This window comes from Bubalus kerabau, chromosome 17 (genome assembly GCF_029407905.1).
Source record: "Bubalus kerabau isolate K-KA32 ecotype Philippines breed swamp buffalo chromosome 17, PCC_UOA_SB_1v2, whole genome shotgun sequence".
NCBI lineage: Eukaryota > Metazoa > Chordata > Mammalia > Artiodactyla > Bovidae > Bubalus > Bubalus kerabau.
This window is the reverse complement of record NC_073640.1, coordinates 13,470,372-13,486,332: the sequence shown is the minus strand read 5'-3', so window position 1 is coordinate 13,486,332 and position 15,961 is coordinate 13,470,372. Positions and strand designations below refer to the sequence as shown.

At 54.2% G+C, this 15,961-nt stretch overlaps 2 protein-coding genes across 6 annotated transcripts in view; one reads left to right on the top strand and one right to left on the bottom strand.

Moving 5' to 3' along the window:
• The window catches only part of SLC38A8 (solute carrier family 38 member 8), a 44,076-nt gene extending 42,469 nt beyond the window's left edge, over positions 1 to 1,607 (top strand). For 3 of the 5 annotated variants that reach the window (XM_055552155.1, XM_055552160.1, XM_055552161.1), the window contains one exon: positions 1,375 to 1,607. In XM_055552155.1, the coding sequence (XP_055408130.1) occupies positions 1,375 to 1,607 (233 nt within the window). The remainder of the gene's footprint in view (positions 1 to 1,374) is intronic. The other 2 variants (XM_055552158.1, XM_055552156.1) reach the window with 2 other exon arrangements.
• NECAB2 (N-terminal EF-hand calcium binding protein 2) overlaps positions 17 to 15,961 on the bottom strand; it is a 42,174-nt gene continuing 26,229 nt past the window's right edge. The window contains exons 6-13 of the mRNA XM_055552162.1: positions 12,653 to 12,789; positions 10,060 to 10,178; positions 9,799 to 9,878; positions 6,892 to 6,945; positions 6,287 to 6,399; positions 2,670 to 2,747; positions 2,167 to 2,258; positions 17 to 540 (exon numbers count right to left, since the gene is read on the bottom strand). Of these exons, the coding sequence (XP_055408137.1) occupies positions 512 to 540; positions 2,167 to 2,258; positions 2,670 to 2,747; positions 6,287 to 6,399; positions 6,892 to 6,945; positions 9,799 to 9,878; positions 10,060 to 10,178; positions 12,653 to 12,789 (702 nt within the window). The 3' untranslated portion in view covers positions 17 to 511. The remainder of the gene's footprint in view (positions 541 to 2,166; positions 2,259 to 2,669; positions 2,748 to 6,286; positions 6,400 to 6,891; positions 6,946 to 9,798; positions 9,879 to 10,059; positions 10,179 to 12,652; positions 12,790 to 15,961) is intronic.

Genomic DNA, 15,961 nt, shown 5'->3' with positions numbered 1-15,961 from the left:
GTTTCCCTCCCCAGCTGTCACAGAAAATAGCACACACACAGCTGTCCCCAGTGGGAGTTTATTTGGTGCTCGTCCCGGGCGGCTGTTTGCCCAGCAGGGCACTGCTACGTGGGGTCTACTGCCGCCTGTGGGCTCAGCCCAGGCCTAGGGTGGGCACTACAGGGTCTTGGCCCCCTACCACGTGGAGGAATGGCAACCAGGGAGAGTGAGGGAGAGGTGGACGGAGACTGGTCATGCGTGGCCGTCTGCTGGCGGGGGAGCCGCCTCCATCACCACTGCCCTCCAGCATCAGCAGGGCCCCGGCAGCTCAGACGCTGCTCTGCCGCCAAGGGTGGGGGAGGGGGGTGCCAGGGGAGGGGTGCGCCTTCACTTTGAACAGCAGGAAGAGACACTCTTATTTGGAAGTATACTGAAAAGACAGCTAGTATACCAAAGTTTCTAGAAAAGAGTGGACATCCTTCGTCAGAGGGAGCAGGGCGGCAGACTCATCTGTGGGACCTCGGGGAGGCGGTCAGTCACGGCCCAGGGTGCACCAAGCAGCTGGAGAGGGAGAGAGATGGGTTACGGTGGGGGTGGGGGGGGCGAGCAGCAAGCCCTGCCCCCGCTCAGGGCAGAAGAGCGGTGCCTGCAGCCCCTCCTGCATCCGGCGCCCCAGGGGTGCTTGCTGGTTGTCCCCCCGGTGGCGAATCACATATCCAAGGAGCAGACTTGCCTTTACATTGCCCGTATGCCTATTTGAAAAAGTAAACTTTCTAGGACGTGAACTTGTCTTTCCACCACGGCCTGGTAAAGCCGACTCGACAGAGGAGCCCCTAATTCACTGACAGGAGAGACTGACGTCTGGTTAAAGGAGACGTGAAGGAAAAAGTATCTGTAAATAAAATTGCTCTTGGGTCTGTAATTTTGTACCTGCTGCTCCAGTAGCTCAGTATTTTCTGGAGCTAACATCTAAATCGGGCTCCATTCAAAAACTGGAGTACCATGTAGAGCCGCCAGCCCAGGAGGAAGGTGTGCACCGCAGTCTCGCGGGTGGGTGACCGGCGGCCCGGTTTAGCTGATGGGTGCTTTAAAATCCACCTGTAGCCTGACATCAAGGAAGTGAGGGGGAAACTTATCTTGCCAGTTAGAGCATTAGACTCTTTCTTGGCCCTGGAGTTCTGTGAAACCCCTGGGGGAGGGAAGGTGATGCTGGGGAAGAAATGGGGGTTAAATTATGTAGAAGGGGGTGTTCACAGCTTCTGCCCTCCCCCAGAGCCAGGACAACTGTCTTACCTGTGCCAGGCAGGCCCTCGTTCACCAGCTGCGCCACCCAGTCAAGGGTGGCTTTACATGGAACAGGGACCATAGCTATTTCGCATGTTTGACTTTCCACAGGTACAAACGTGGTTTCAGATTTTGTTAGAGTTCCAAAAAATGCACACAGTGTCGGAACGTCACGTTTTATGTACCTGTTGTTCACTCACCAAGTCGTGTCGACTCTTGGCGACTCCATGGACTGCACTAGGCTTCCCTGTCCCTCACCATCTCCTGGAGTTTGGCTAAGATTTTATATGCTAGCATTTGGCAGTTGGAACCATAGTTCTTGGTGGCTACATATGTATGTATAATAATTATAAACTATGTAATATATATACACACACATATCTGCATCTGTGACTTTTTTGTATATTAAGTACTGTTTCAATGTTACAGTCATTTTTAGAGTTATTGTAATGAGTATCGTGTGTTCTCAAATCTGTAGAAGTCCAGCCTGCCACACGCTGGGCTTGGGGCCGCCTCCCAGCCACCTGGTGCCCGAGGCTCCTCTGTGTTGAGCACTCACTCATGGACTACACTTCCTAGCAGCTAAGAGAACAGAGGCTTCCTGGGTGGCTCAGTGGTAAGGAACCCGCCTGCAAAAGCAGGAGACTCAGGTTCAATCCCTGGGTCAACAAGATCCCCTGGAGAAGGAGATGGCAACCCACTCCGGTACTCCTGCCTGGGAAATCTGATGGACAGAGGAGCCTGGTGGGCTACAGTCCATGAGGTCACAAAGTCAGACACGACTGAGCGTCAGAACACCAACAAGAGAACCGAGGAGTCTGTGGACATCTGGGTCCTGCTGCTTCTGCCAGGCCTGAGGTGTCCCCATGCCCCCGTGGCTGCTCCAGACCTCTTCCCTAGTACCTGGCACGGAGATCCGGGAGAAGGCCTCAGGCTGGCTCAGCGTGTCCACCTTGACGTGCCGGAACGCCTTGCACACAGGGCTCTGTAGGTGCCTGCAACCCAGGGAGACGCCTGTGAGCTGCTGGGGGTTGGAGCGGGGTCTGAGTCTGACCCTGGGCTGGGGGCTCTGACTAGTCAGCCAAGCTCAGGGGCCAGAGCCTTCGTGGGAAGGTAAGAAGGCCCGGCATGACTGCTGGGGCCCCGAGGGTACAACAGCCTGGTTCTCGCCTCCCCCTGAGCAGACTTCAACAAGAGAACTTTCTTTTTGGATTTTTATCCTTGGGCAGCAGTTTCTGAACAGGAGCACCCTTGGCCTCAGCTCGCAGGGCTGGCGAGGAACCTGGATTCAGCTCCCAGATGGAGGGGTGCAGGACCAGCCTCCGGAGTGGTGGATGCCACTGGGTCCCCAACTCCTCACCCACCCCCACGGGCTGGAAGCCAGAGCGCGTGTGTGCCAAGCCTACCGCTTCCACTCCTCCTCCGTCTCCCAGAACTCATAGACCACGAAGGTGACGCCATCCGCCAGCCTCACGGCAGCGATGCTGCAAGAGGAAAGGCCCGAGTCAGTGGCCACCTCCCAGGATGCAGAGAGGGCCCCACAGGCCCAGCCCCACCACTGCCCTGCCCTGCCCACAAAGGAGCCCAAACCGGGCGCCCAGAGCCAGGAAACAGGTTCCCAAAAGCTGTGGTCCAGGACAGGGCCCTCTTGGAACATGCTTCCTTTCTGATCAGAACCCCAGGACCGCCCCCTGCTCTGACAGCTGCATGTATAGCTCTGCTGCCTGGAGCGAGGCCTGGCCCCTGCAGTGCCTAGCGCCTGGCTGTGGCCCCTGCAGTGCCTAGCGCCTGGCTGTTGAATGAATTCCAATGAAATGCCGTTTTTTAAAAGGCCTTTTTATTAATTAAAAAAAAACCCTGTTTTTTTTTTTTTCCCATCTGTAACATCCATCTTTATTAGAAACATTTTTAAATACATGACAAATAGAGGCTCTCTATAGATTAAAAAAAAAAACCTAACAACTTAAAGTGAAAAGTAGTATCAATTGAAAAAAGATCTTGAAAACATACCAGTTTAGAGAATAACTTTTCTTCTATCTAGTAAACCATTCTGTGATAAAAATCTGATATAATTTCTACTATGTTAATAAAAGTTATATGAGGCACTATAAACTTACTGATTTTGTTTTCTTTCCAGATTATCTCCAAGAGATGAAGTTATGATTTAAAAAAAATCTGATAGCAAAGTTATTAAGTCATTATTCATAACATCAATATTTTTATACAAATACTGGGTATTTTTGTACAACTGGGAAAATAAACCACATTTTCTATTTCTTTTCTAGACATGTTTTGCATGAAGGCAAAATATTTAAATCTTGTTTTTCTTTGCCATGAAAATTCTTCAGAAAAGGCTTTTCAAATAACTACATTAGCCATATTTTCATAGCTGTATTCTAAGTGGGTTAAATAATTGATCAAGAGAAGAATATGGTCAAAAAGGTACCCAGGGAATCATCGAGAAAAAAAAACCTTTTTTCCCTGGAACATAAACTTAAGTTTAGAAAAGTTTCTTCCGTGATGTGGGATTGTTAGGGGATAAATTTCATAAGGTCGAATCAAACCTCCTCACGATTTCAAGTTCTACATGATCTTAGGGACCAAAATAACATGTTGTGAAAAACAATATGGCAAGTTATCTGGAGTACAAACTTAAGATTCTCTAAATGATAAAGGTTACCCATAGGGGAAGCTATCAGATTTACTTCAAAGCAGCTAAACCTTCTTTTATCCAGGTGTATATATAAGCAACATTCCATACCATTAAACATTTGCTCCTTTTTGAAATATTTTGGCTTCTAGCACACCAGTCTCCTAACTTCTAGCTTAAAAACCTACCTTTAAAAATAAAAGCATCTTCCACGCTGTCCTCTGTAATCCTTGTCTCATTTAATCCTTAGAAACAGGCCTGGCCGGAGTCCCAGGCCACTCCGGCCTTCCCTGAGACGCAGGATACTCACCTTGTTCAGACAGACGGACAGACCCAGGCTGGGGGCTCTTAGAGCAACGGCGGGGGAGGCGGGGGGGTGGCCTCTAAGAACGTGGCCAACCAGGGCAGGGTAGGGGAAGAGGAGGAGGCCCGGCCTCTGAGATCACAGTGCCGCCCCCTCTGGGAAGCCCTCCCTGCTCCTCTTCCCCACGCGCTCAGCAGCACAGAGCCCCCAGCATCCTCGGAGAGGGGACGCCCATTGCTTGCGGCGTCTGCTGTATAATCACAGCAGCTCCAGGTTCTGCCACTCAGGATGCAAACAGGGCTGCTAATCGCATCATTACTTCATTACCTCCAGCCTGAGGTTACCCGCCGGCTGAGGCTCCTTTCTCGATGATGGGATGGGCTCGGGCCTGTGTGCCACCTGGTCATTAGGGGGACCCTGGCCCCGCCCAGAGGTGGCCTCGCTCCTTACAGCCTGCCCCGCTGTGGGCAGAGGTCACCAAGGGATGGGCTTCGTCTCCATTTGGTAATTGCAGGGCAGAGAAAAGCAATTAGTGCTTGTGTTTGCTTGGCTGACACACTGGTTTCAGGGGCACGGGGTGAGGCCTCTGGCTGGGAGGACACAGCAGGCAGGCTTGGGGTGCATGGAAGACACAGAGTCATGCAACAAATAGGATGCCCTACTGTGTGCCGTCTCCAGCCTGCCTGCCCAGCTGTGGGCCTTCTTCCACGCTTTCTCCAGTGACGAGCACACGGCTCTGGTGGCCCTGGGTGACACCTGGATGCCCACCACCCCCAGGGTCCCCCAACTTGTATGCCGGCACCTTGAATGTAATGGCATCTAGAGTGTGATGTGGCCCAAAGGCCTGTGTGAGCCCCCACCCACTCACCTGATACTCTGTGACGTCTCCAGCTCAGCCAGCATCCCTACCCGCCAACCCCACCCCACCCCCTCGCCCCCAGTAAATTTCTGAAGCCAAAGAATCTCAGACTCCACCTGGCCTCCTTTTTCTACAGCCTGCCTCCCACCCTGGCCCTGGGCTGGTCCGGTCAGCCCCACTCCAAAGCAGATCCCAGCTCTGCCCACATTGTGCCAAGTGCTAGTCCCCTCCCTCTCCCTAGCTGCCTAGCTGCCCAGCTGCACGTCCATCCAGCCGCCACACGTCCATATACGAGGGAGGAGGCAGGACTGGGCCCCGCTCCGGCCTTAGCATCTCCCCCGTGGTACCTGATACCTGGAACAAGCAGGGCCTGCCTATCTGCCCCCCGCCCCCCATCTCACCCACCACCCCTGGGTCACCCCGTGGAGCCGCACTCTGTCGTGTGTTCCTAGACACGCTCCCCTCGCTGCCACTCCGGGTCTGGGTGGGTGGGGCATCATTATTTAGGCCTCAGCACCCAGCAGCCCCTTCCTGAAGACCCCCACCCCGTTCCTGGCCTCCGCAGCACCCGCCGCCAACTGGAATCGTCTGCCCCCCTCCTGCCACCAGGAATTAGCACTCAGCAACAGCAGCAGCCTTAGTCACGCTGCACCCCCAGGCCTGGCCCCCGCCCCCCACTTCACCAGGAAGCAGGTGGAGGCACATGTGCTCGGGAGGGAGAGAAATCAGCTAGGGGGGAGCGTAGAATAGAGACGGGGAACAGGCGTGGAGCCCACAGCTACTGTCTGCCAGTGGGCCACCGCCGGGAGAGGAGGGAGCCCAGCGGCTTGTGCCAACAGCCCTTGGGGACACCCCCAGCCGGACGCAGGCCTTGGCAGCAGGGACTGCGGCAGGGGGCCCTGAGGAGCAGCCACGACAGCAAGCAGGGCAGTTAACACAGCGGGCACTGGGGCCAGGCTCCGCCCGATGCCCCCCATGGTGCATCGCTCCACGGAGGCCTCCAACCACCCAGTTAGTGGCCCCCCTTTACAGGTGAGCAAGCTGAGGTCAGGGAGACGAAGTCACTGGGAGATTTGCACAGCAAGGAAGAGCCAGAGCGAGGACTCGCCCCTGGCTCCTGTAACCACCCCGCTAGGTGCGTCGCTGGCGTCCGGGGTGTTCTCAGGGACAAAGCTGCTTGGGCCAGGCCCCCGGCCCGTGGCTTACTCACTGGAAGCAGTTCCTGGTCCCAGCGGTGCCCCGCACATACTGGCGCAGAGAGTCCAGGAAGTCACCCAGCTGCTCGGGGCACACGGCCATCTCCTGCCGGACCAGCTGCAGGTGCTGCGGGCCACAGGACCCATGAGCCACCCCCTCACCCAGGACCCCACCCGGCCCTGGGGGGCACAGCCCAGGACCCAGCAGCCTCCCCAGGACAGGACACCTTGGTCAGAATAAACCCGAGCCCCCAACCCCACTACACACGCTCGTCATCTTTGTGAAAACTGGCAAAAATGAACTAAAAGCAGCAGTCCCACACAAGTGCTGAAGAACAGACAAGGGGGTTTAGAGAGGCTCGAGAGAGACTGCAAGGCACTGGGGCCAAGACACAACAGAATGAATGGTCTGCAGAACTGCTTCTGATTGAATCAGTGTCTGCTGATCACGTTGCTCCAAGCCAGAGAACACCCCCGGGAAGGGAAGGAGGCCACCTGCCGGGGCTGCACATCCCCCTGAGCTGGTCCTGGGTGGGGGTGGGGGTGTCAGGGACACTGAGCCTCCTGCATCTTGAGTCCAGGTCCAGAAGGGGACGGGGCCACAGGGAGGGGTCCTCACCATGTTGGTGCCTTCTTCGTCCGAGAGATGCTGCTGAAGGTCAAACCAAAGGGTCTGCAACAACAAAGCATGAAGAGAGGCTGGAGACTGAGGCCCCCTCTGCCCAGGAGGCTTCCAGGACCACCACAAGGACACAGAGCACCAGAGAGCTCCGGCCCCTCCACCCGAAGTTCCAGGGACCCTAAAGTCCCGGGGCTGGTGGGAGCTCCCAGGGCCAGCCCTCTCTGGGCGGGACTCAGCCCACAGTGCTGGCTCAGTGGGTACCGAGGAAGCCAGGCTGGAAAGCCACCCAGAGGCACAGATTCCGTCTGGCTGTGGCACCAGACCCCAGAGGCCAAGCAGACCTACCGCAAAGAACACAGAGGAGGCTCCATCCTGCTGAGCCCAGAAGGCTGGGGGGTTGCCACAACTGCTGGCAACAGACTGCCCGACTTGCGAGTCACCCCCGACCTGGGGCCTCAGGAATAGAACGGTCTGAATGAGGTGGTCTGTGCTTGCTGGCCCTTGACTGACCTCGGGCTAAAGGCTTTACACCAACTCTCAGGTAACTTCCCAGACTCTCAGGCAGAGGCTGCCCCACTGTCAGCACTGCGGAAGCAAGGAGCCCATGCAGCCCCCTTCTGACCCCGTGCTGGGGGCTGCCGCAGTGCCCAGCACCCCATCTCAGAGCAGAGAACCCAAGGGCCGCAGGAGCTGGTCCAGGCTCCGAGCCCGAGTTTGAGGCCGGGCCCCTTCCCCCTGATCCATGAAATCCTTTAACTTGGGCTCCCCAACAGATGCCACCTTTGTACCCTCCCTGTCCATCCTCCACGAGGAAAGCCGTGTCCCTGGCACAGGGTGTGTCTGTCTGTCTGCTCTACACAAGCATGTGTGTGAGGCGTGTTGCCTGGTTGTTAGAGAAAACAGAGTAGCAGATATACAAGTCCGTGACCTGAGCGGCCACCACCTTGAAATTCTTAATAATGTTGGAACCAGGGGCCCCGTCTGGGACCACGGCTGGTCCCAGACAGGTGCTGACTTTCCGGGGACGCAGGGTGTAAGTGGGCTCCTGGAGAGTGGGGGCTGCGTTTGGCCCCCTAGGTTTCTCCTGGCGGGCAGGGCCACGTGAGGGTGAGGATGAAGCAGAGATGAGGGGAGGGGATGGTGGCACCCAGGTTTGCGTCCCCCTCTGCCTACCTCGCCTGTGCTCCAGGGAGCCCAGGCCCTGCCAGGAGGGCTCAGGCCGTTCTGTGGAGGGCGGGGCCTGGCTCCTGCTCGCGGCCCGGGGCCAATCAGAGGCCGGAAGAGGCCCGCCCCGACTCCAGGACGCCCAGGTGCTCCTTGGTTTCCAGCCAGCTGGTTGTTAAGGCGACTGGGGCGCTAAAAATAAGCTTCAAAGAGCCTCCCTCTGGGGGCGCCCGCGGAGTTGTTATGACAACCAGGCCTCAGGTCCCGGCGGAGTCTTTCCTACCGCTCCCACCAAGTAGCCGGCTTTGGGCGGGCGGTGGGGTGGAGGGGGGCGGAGATCCCTGCGGCCCTGCAGGTGAGCCTCCCCCCCTCGGACTCTCCCCCAAGTCTGGGCCTCGGCCTCCTCCTGGGGAGCCCCACCCAGCGCCCTCACGGATCTCTCAGAACTAACCCACAAAACCATCAAAGCACTATTTTTCTTTTGCCCTTTTGCAAAAGATAGAAGTTTCAGAAGATCAGAAATGTAAAATAGCCACTGTGACCCTGCAGCCCAGAGATACGTTATCTTGGTTTACGTAGATATACAGGTATGGTGTGTGCACGTGTATATAAGTTCTGGTATCAGAATGTCTCATAATAATGGCGAAATAATAGTGCTAATATTAAATGCTAACTAAGTAAGCAGTAGGCTCTGTGCAAAGCCATTAAGATATTTTATCTAATCCGCACAACAACCCTATGAGAGGTGCCATTCTGATTATCTCCTCTATGGTTAGGGGACGACTCTGAGGCTCAGAGAGAGTAAGTCACTGGCCCAAGGTCACACAGCTGTTAAGTGGTATAGCCAGGATTCAAATACAGGCAGGCTGATACCAGTGCTTACTGGTAAACTTTAACTGTTTGCTCTCTTTCTTCCAATAAACGGTCATTGTTATGGGCTGAATTGTGTTCCCCCCAAATTCATAGGTTGAATTCCCAACCCCCAGTGCAGCAAAACGTGACTGATTTGCAGACAGGACACTTGAAAAGTGACTGCGTGAGAATAAGGTCACACGGGTGGGCCCTAATCCAGTATGACTGGTGTCCTTGTAAGATACCGGGACACAGACACATGGCTGTCTACACGCCCCAGAGGAAGGCCGGGGGAGGACCAGCCCTGCCGGCATCCTGATTCCAGACTCCACGTGTCAGAGGATAAGAGCCTGGGTTTGAGCCCCTTGCCTGTGCTCCGTGGCTCCGGCAGCCCTGAGATGCTGGCACAGTCAGGTCCCGAGTAACTACTGAGTCATGAAACACTCTGAAATCATGATTCCAGTTTCCATCGCTTGCAGCCGGGCCACTTCACATTTAAAAGGCTTCACACTGCCGGTCACTCTCACCTCTCCTAGACCTCACCTCACCTCAGCTGCCACTACGCTGGGTCCGGGCTGCCACCTACCCAAGCCACCCGAGGCCTTACAGACTCCTTGCCGCTCAGTCCCCTTGCCGCCCACTCTCTGCTCCTCGACAACCCCCTCCTGGCTGCCCACCCACTCTCATAGCTCTCTTCCCCAGGCCCCATACAGGTACAAAGGTCATGTTCCCGGGGTCTCCCCTTAGCACACCACCCCCAACCCTGCCCAGGGGCATTTAGGTTCCCCAACTTCCCTCTTGTAAGCTCCGGCCTAGCTCCGCCCTCCCTGGGGGGCTGGGAGGGTGTAGGGGGATGGAGGGATGGATGTGGGGGCTCAGCGGGCTCACCTTGTTCTCCAGCCGTCCAATGAGCCCCGCCAGCCTGCTGATCTGGGCGTCCAGGCCGTCCTCCTTGGGGTCCGAGGTGCCTGGGAAAGAGGAACAGAGATGCTGACGGGGGCAGGGCCAGGCCGGAGTGGGAGCACCCCCTCCCCCGGACCGAGGACTCCCAGTCCCTGTGGGAGGCCCAGGCCCCATCGGGACCACTCTCAGAAGTCCTCCTAGGACCCCCCAGCCAGTGCCCCTGACCACAGGCCACCACTCTCTCACCAGGCGGGAAGCTCTTTCCTTGCTCCGCAGCCATGAGCTTGTGGTTGGGGGCGTAGGGGGGCGTGGGACTCCCGGACCAGGTCTCCACCGCGCCATGGCTGGGCCGGCTGTGGTTCTGTCTGCAGAGGGGGTGGGGGAACGCACCCCGTGAGGGGGGCTGCAGGGCCCTGACTGCTCGGAGTGGCTCTGACCAACACTCAGCACCAACTGTGGGGCTGAAACGTGCACAGAACTCCCGGGAGCCCCATCCCCTGAGCTGCACATGTTGGCCGCTGCCTCACAGAGGAGGCTGCCCGCGGGTGGGGCTGGGATCTGAACTCAGATCCTTTCTGGGAACCCAGACCCTGTGTCTGGAGGTTCCATTCCAGGTTTCAGGGCCTGCGAGGCTGAGCCAGGCCCCCACCTCCCTGCGGCTCACAGCTGTCCCTCGCCCACCCTGCCTGCCTCCTGGTCCTGTGTTCAGAGGCCTCTGGGGTCGGGGCCTAGGTTTGCTAACAAGCCCCCTCTCCAAGAAAAGAAGCTGTAGGACTCAGTCGAGAGCGGGCATCTAACAGGACAAAAATCCACGATCCTGGCTCAGCCTGGCCCCGTGCCCCGGCCCACACAGTAGGGACCCGACAAATGCCCAAACCCCCAGGTGCAAAAATGCTAGAAAAGTCACTGCTGTTGCTACTGCTGCTGCATCGCTTCAGTTGTGTCCGACTCTGTGCAACCCCATAGACGGCAGCCCACCAGATTCCCCCATCCCTGGGATTCTCCAGGCAAGAACACTGGAGTGGGCTGCCATTTACTGCGGACACACAAATACACACACGCCCGTGTGCACGGCCGACATGCCTGGTGCCCAGCGTGGCTGTGGTTCTCTCCAGGATCTGTCTCCTGTGAACCTGAAAGCCCAGCAGCCTCTCCCTCAGTGCTGAGGGGCTGACAACCCCCCACCCCCGCCGGGGAAGAGAAAGGCTGGCCGAGTCTTGGAGGGGTTGGTCCTGGGACCTCTACAAACCAGCAGCGAATGAAACATGGCCCGCAGACCGTGAGTGGGTGCAGCGGGGGTCTCCCAGGCACAGGCCGCTGACTCGAATGCAGGGCACGCTGTCCCTAGGGCTGGGAACCAGGGTGGCTGGGGGGCCCTGCAGCTGAGAGCTGAGACAGCTGAGGTTTGGGGGGTGAGAGGTGGGGGTGCGCAGGAAGCAGATGTATGTTCCCATCATCCCTATGTGAGGTTTGGGGAGGGAGGCAGGTGTAACAGCTGACACGTGGGGGGACAGCTGACTTGTGGGGGGACGGCTGACACGTGGGGGGACGGCTGACACGTGGGGGGAAGGCAAAGTGCAGGGAATCAGCTCTAATAAGTGTGCAGCGCTCCATCTGATCTGTGACAGAAAGAAAGCCGCAGGTTTTTTAATCAAGATAGTGATGATAAAGGATGAAGGAAATCTATGTGACAGGAAATCCCCTTAACCTTGGGGACCCTCTGAATCATGAGACTGATCACGGACAGAGTCCAGGGCTCGGCTCCGAGCCGAGGAGACCCCAATCCCAGATGGCATCGCCAGGGCCCGGGACTCTGCATCCTGCATTTCCCAGGGGACTGGGCTGCAGGCCCTCAGAGCAAATGCATTTTGTGAACAGCATCACCGAGCACCTTTGCAACCACAGCGGATTGGGACGAACCCCCACCAAGGACCAGCATCCCGCCATGTCAGGGATGCCAGGCTCAGTAAAGCTCAGGTGCCTGGCAGCTGTGCCCATCTGTTCCTATGGCTTTAAAAAAAAAAAAAAAATTATTTATTTGGCTTCACCGGGTCTTAGTTGTGGCATGTGGGATCTACTTCCCTGACCAGAGATTGAACCTGGGCCCCCTGCATTGGGAGAGCAGAGTTGTAGCCACTGGATAACCAGGGAAGCTCCTGTTAATGTGTCTTTACTTCTACTTTGCCTCAGGCATATCAGCTATTCAGGGAAGAAAGAGCACAGAAGAGCTGGTCTGAACTTGGGACAGCAAATGCCCCCCACGTGGCCCCTGGGGGCTGGCCCTGCCAGCCGGAAGGAGACTACTCCTCTCCAGACCCCAGGCTCATTGCCCCAGAAAGGGGGGAACCCAGGTGTTTTCCATGTTCTCAAGGACCTGCAAACAAGGCCTTAAATAATACTACCTAACCTCGGGAGAAACCCACTCCCTCTCACTGCTGTTCAGTCCTTCTGAGGTGGGATTTGATGCTACTGTGTTTTCAATGGCCATCTACCATCTCACAGCCTTGAAACAAACAGGGAGCAGGTCGAGGGGTCACCAACAGGACTTATTTTTACAGTTATGGTATTTTTCACTCACGGCCTGAGATAACTTGTTTTCCAATGGTGGTAATAACCACTGCAGTTTCCTAATTCCCGGGTTTTAAAAAATGAGCCCGACAGTGGAATAGTGTTAGATCAACAACAACGTGACGAGGTAGGTATGCAACTGTCCCCACTTAACAGGTGGGGAAGTGGAGGCGAGAGAGAGGCAGCAGCTCACCCAGGGCCGCCCAGCCCCCAGGCACAGGCCCGTCCCCACCACGCAGCAGGCTGGCACAGCTCACTCCCATCCGCGCACCGGATCTGGCTGGTCTGCTCTTCGATGGCCTCCACCGCGCTCTCCACCGAGCTCAGCAGGGACTGGATCTGATTGGCCGTCTCCTTCAGGAGGAAGCGCGTCACAAACTGGTCCACGTTGCTCCCGCCCTCGTACACCTGTGGAGGGAAGGGAGGGGGCACAGAAGGGAAAGGGGTTGACGAGGGATCTGATACACCCGCTTGGGGTCACCGTCCCAGGGCTACTGCAGGAAGGCAGGGGCTACGGACTCCACACAGTATCTACGATGCTGCATTGAGGACTGAGAGGCAGAAGGCATATAAAATGCTCAGCACTGGGCCTATCACACAGCAAACGCTCTGTGAACGGCAGCTGCTGACACAGACGGTAAGTGACGACGGTGCTGGCGAAGGCGACGGTGGTGGCGGTGGTTACAGCAAAGGCGCCGGTGGCCACTTCTGTTCAGCACAGTATCGGAAGTCTAGCCATGGCCAGCAGACAAGAAAAGGAAAGGCGTCCTAAATGGAAGGGAAGCGGCAACGCTGGCACTCTGTGCAGACTACATGATGCTATATACAGAAAACCCTGAGGACTCCTATATTCAGGTCAAAAAGCAACAGTTAGAACCAAACATGGAACAACAGACTGGTTCAAAATCGGGAAGGGAGTACTTCAAGGCTGTGTATTTAACTTATTTAACCTGCCACCCTGCTTACTTAACTTGTATGCAGAGCACATCACGCAAAATGCCAGGCCGGATGAATCACAACCTGGAATCAAGACTATGGGGAGAAATATTAACCACCTTAGGTATGCAGATGATACCACTCTAGTGGCAGAAAGTGAAGAGGAACTAAAGAGCCTCTTGATGAGGGTAAAAGAGGAGAGTGAAAAAGCTGGCTTAAAACTCCAACATTCAAAAAACTAAGATCGCGGCATCCAGTCCCATCACTTCATGGCAAATAGATGGGGAAAAAGTGGGAACAGTGACAGATTTTATTTTCTGGGGCTCCAAAATCACTGCAGACAGCGACTGCAGCCAAGAAATTAAAAGACTCTTGCTCCTTGGAAGAAAAGGTATGACAAACCTAGACAGCATATTAAAAAGCAGAGACATCACTTTGCTGACAAAGGTCCATATAGTCAACGCTATGGCTTTTCCAGTAGTCATGTATGGATGTGAGAGTTGGACCACAAAGAAGTCTGAGTGCCAAAAAGTTGATGCTTTTGAACTGTGGTGATGGAGAAGACTTTTGAGAGTCCCTTAAGACTTCTGGGAGTTCAAACCAGTCAATCCTAAACGAAATCAACCCTATTCAATTCATTGGAAGGACTGATGTTGAAGCTGAAGCTCCAATACTTTGGCCACCTGATGTGAAGAGACAACTCACCGGAAAAGACTCTGATGCTGGGAAAGATGGAGGGCAAGAGGAGAAGGGGACAAGAGAGGATGAGATGGTTGGATGGCATCACTGACTCAACGGACATGAGCAAACTCTAGGAGATGGTGAAGGACAGAGAAGCCTGGTGTGCTGCAGTTCATGGGGTTGCAAAGAGTAGAACATGACTTAGCGACTGAACAATAACAGATAAAAGACCCAGAACTGCCAAACCAATTCTGAGGGAAGAAAAAACAAAGCAGGAAGTATAACTCATCCAGACCTCAGACAGTGCTACAAAGTTACAGTAAAAAACTGTGATGGGGCACAGAAACAGACATATGGATCAATGGCACAGAACAGAGAGCCCTGGCGGGGGGAAAGGACTTATGGTCAATTAACATCCGACAAAGGAGCCAAGAATATATAATGGGAAAAAGACAGTCTCCTCGGCAAGTCACGGTGCTGCGAAAGCTGGACAACTGCACGTAAATCAATGAAGGTAGTACACACCCTCTCATCAGGCACAAAAATAAAATCAAACACAACACACGACACAAGAGAGCACAGACAAAACATTCTCCAACATCAGTTGTACCCATGTTTTCTTAGGCTCGTCTCCTAAGGCAACAGAAATAAAAATAAAAATAAGCAAATGAGATGTAATCAAGCTTTTGCACAGCAAAGGAAACCATCAAAAAGTGACAAGACAACCCACGGGATGGAAGAAATGTTTGCAAATGTTGAGCCCGACAAGGGCTTAAGCTCCAAAATGCACAAACTCACACAACAACAAGAAAACAAACAACCCGATGGAAAAACCTAAGCAGAGTCAGTAGGTATATAAAAAGATGCTCAACGTCACTAATTATCAGAGAAACGTGAATCAAAACTACAATGAGGTTACCACCTCACACCAGTCAGAATGGCCATCATCAAAAAGTCTACAAGTATCAAATGCTGGAGAGGGTGTGGAGACAAGGGAACTTTCCCACACTGTTGGTGGGAAAGTAAGCTGGGGTGAGTGAAAGTGAAAGTCGCTCAGTTGTGTCCGACTCTTTGTGACCCCATGGACTATACAGTCCATGGAATTCTCTAGGCCAGAATACTGGAGTGGGTAGGCTTTCCCTTCTCCAGGGGATCTTCCCAACCCAGGGATCGAACCCAGGTCTCCCACATTGCAGGTGGATTCTTTACCAACTGAGCTATCAGGGAAGCCCCAAGCTGGTGTAGCCCCTATGGAAAATATATGGAGGGTCCTTAAAAAAAAACAGAGCTACTATATGATCCAGCAACCCCACTCCTGGGTATATACCCAGACAAAACTAGAATTTGAAGAGATACATGGACCCCTATGTTCATAGCAGTACATTTACAATAACCAAGACGTGGAAACAATCTCATTGGCCATCAACAGATGACTAGATAAAGAAGTTATGTGGCATATATATACACAATAGAATACTACTCAGCCACACCAAAAAAACAATGAGGTATTCATGCCATTTGCAGAGATTATCTAGCGATTATCATACTAAGTGAAGTAAGTTAGAAAGACAAGTATCACTTATTATGTAAAATCTAGAATATGACACAAATGAACTTATTTGTGAAACAAAACAGATTCACAGGCATACAGAACAGACTTGTCATTGCCAAGGGGGAGGGGAGGCATGAGAGGGTGGTTTGGGAGTTGGGGGTTAGCAGATGCAAACTATTTCATATGGGACGGATGAACAACAAGGTCCTGCTGCATAACTCAGGGAAATATATTCCATATCCTGTGATAAACCAGAATAGAAAAGAACATGAAAAAATATATATATATATATATAACTGAATCCTTCTGCTGTACACCAAAAACAACACAACACTGTAAGTCAACTCTATTTCAATAAAAAAAAAACACACAAAAAAACCCTCCCGCGCTGATCTGTAGTGGGGTCACGTC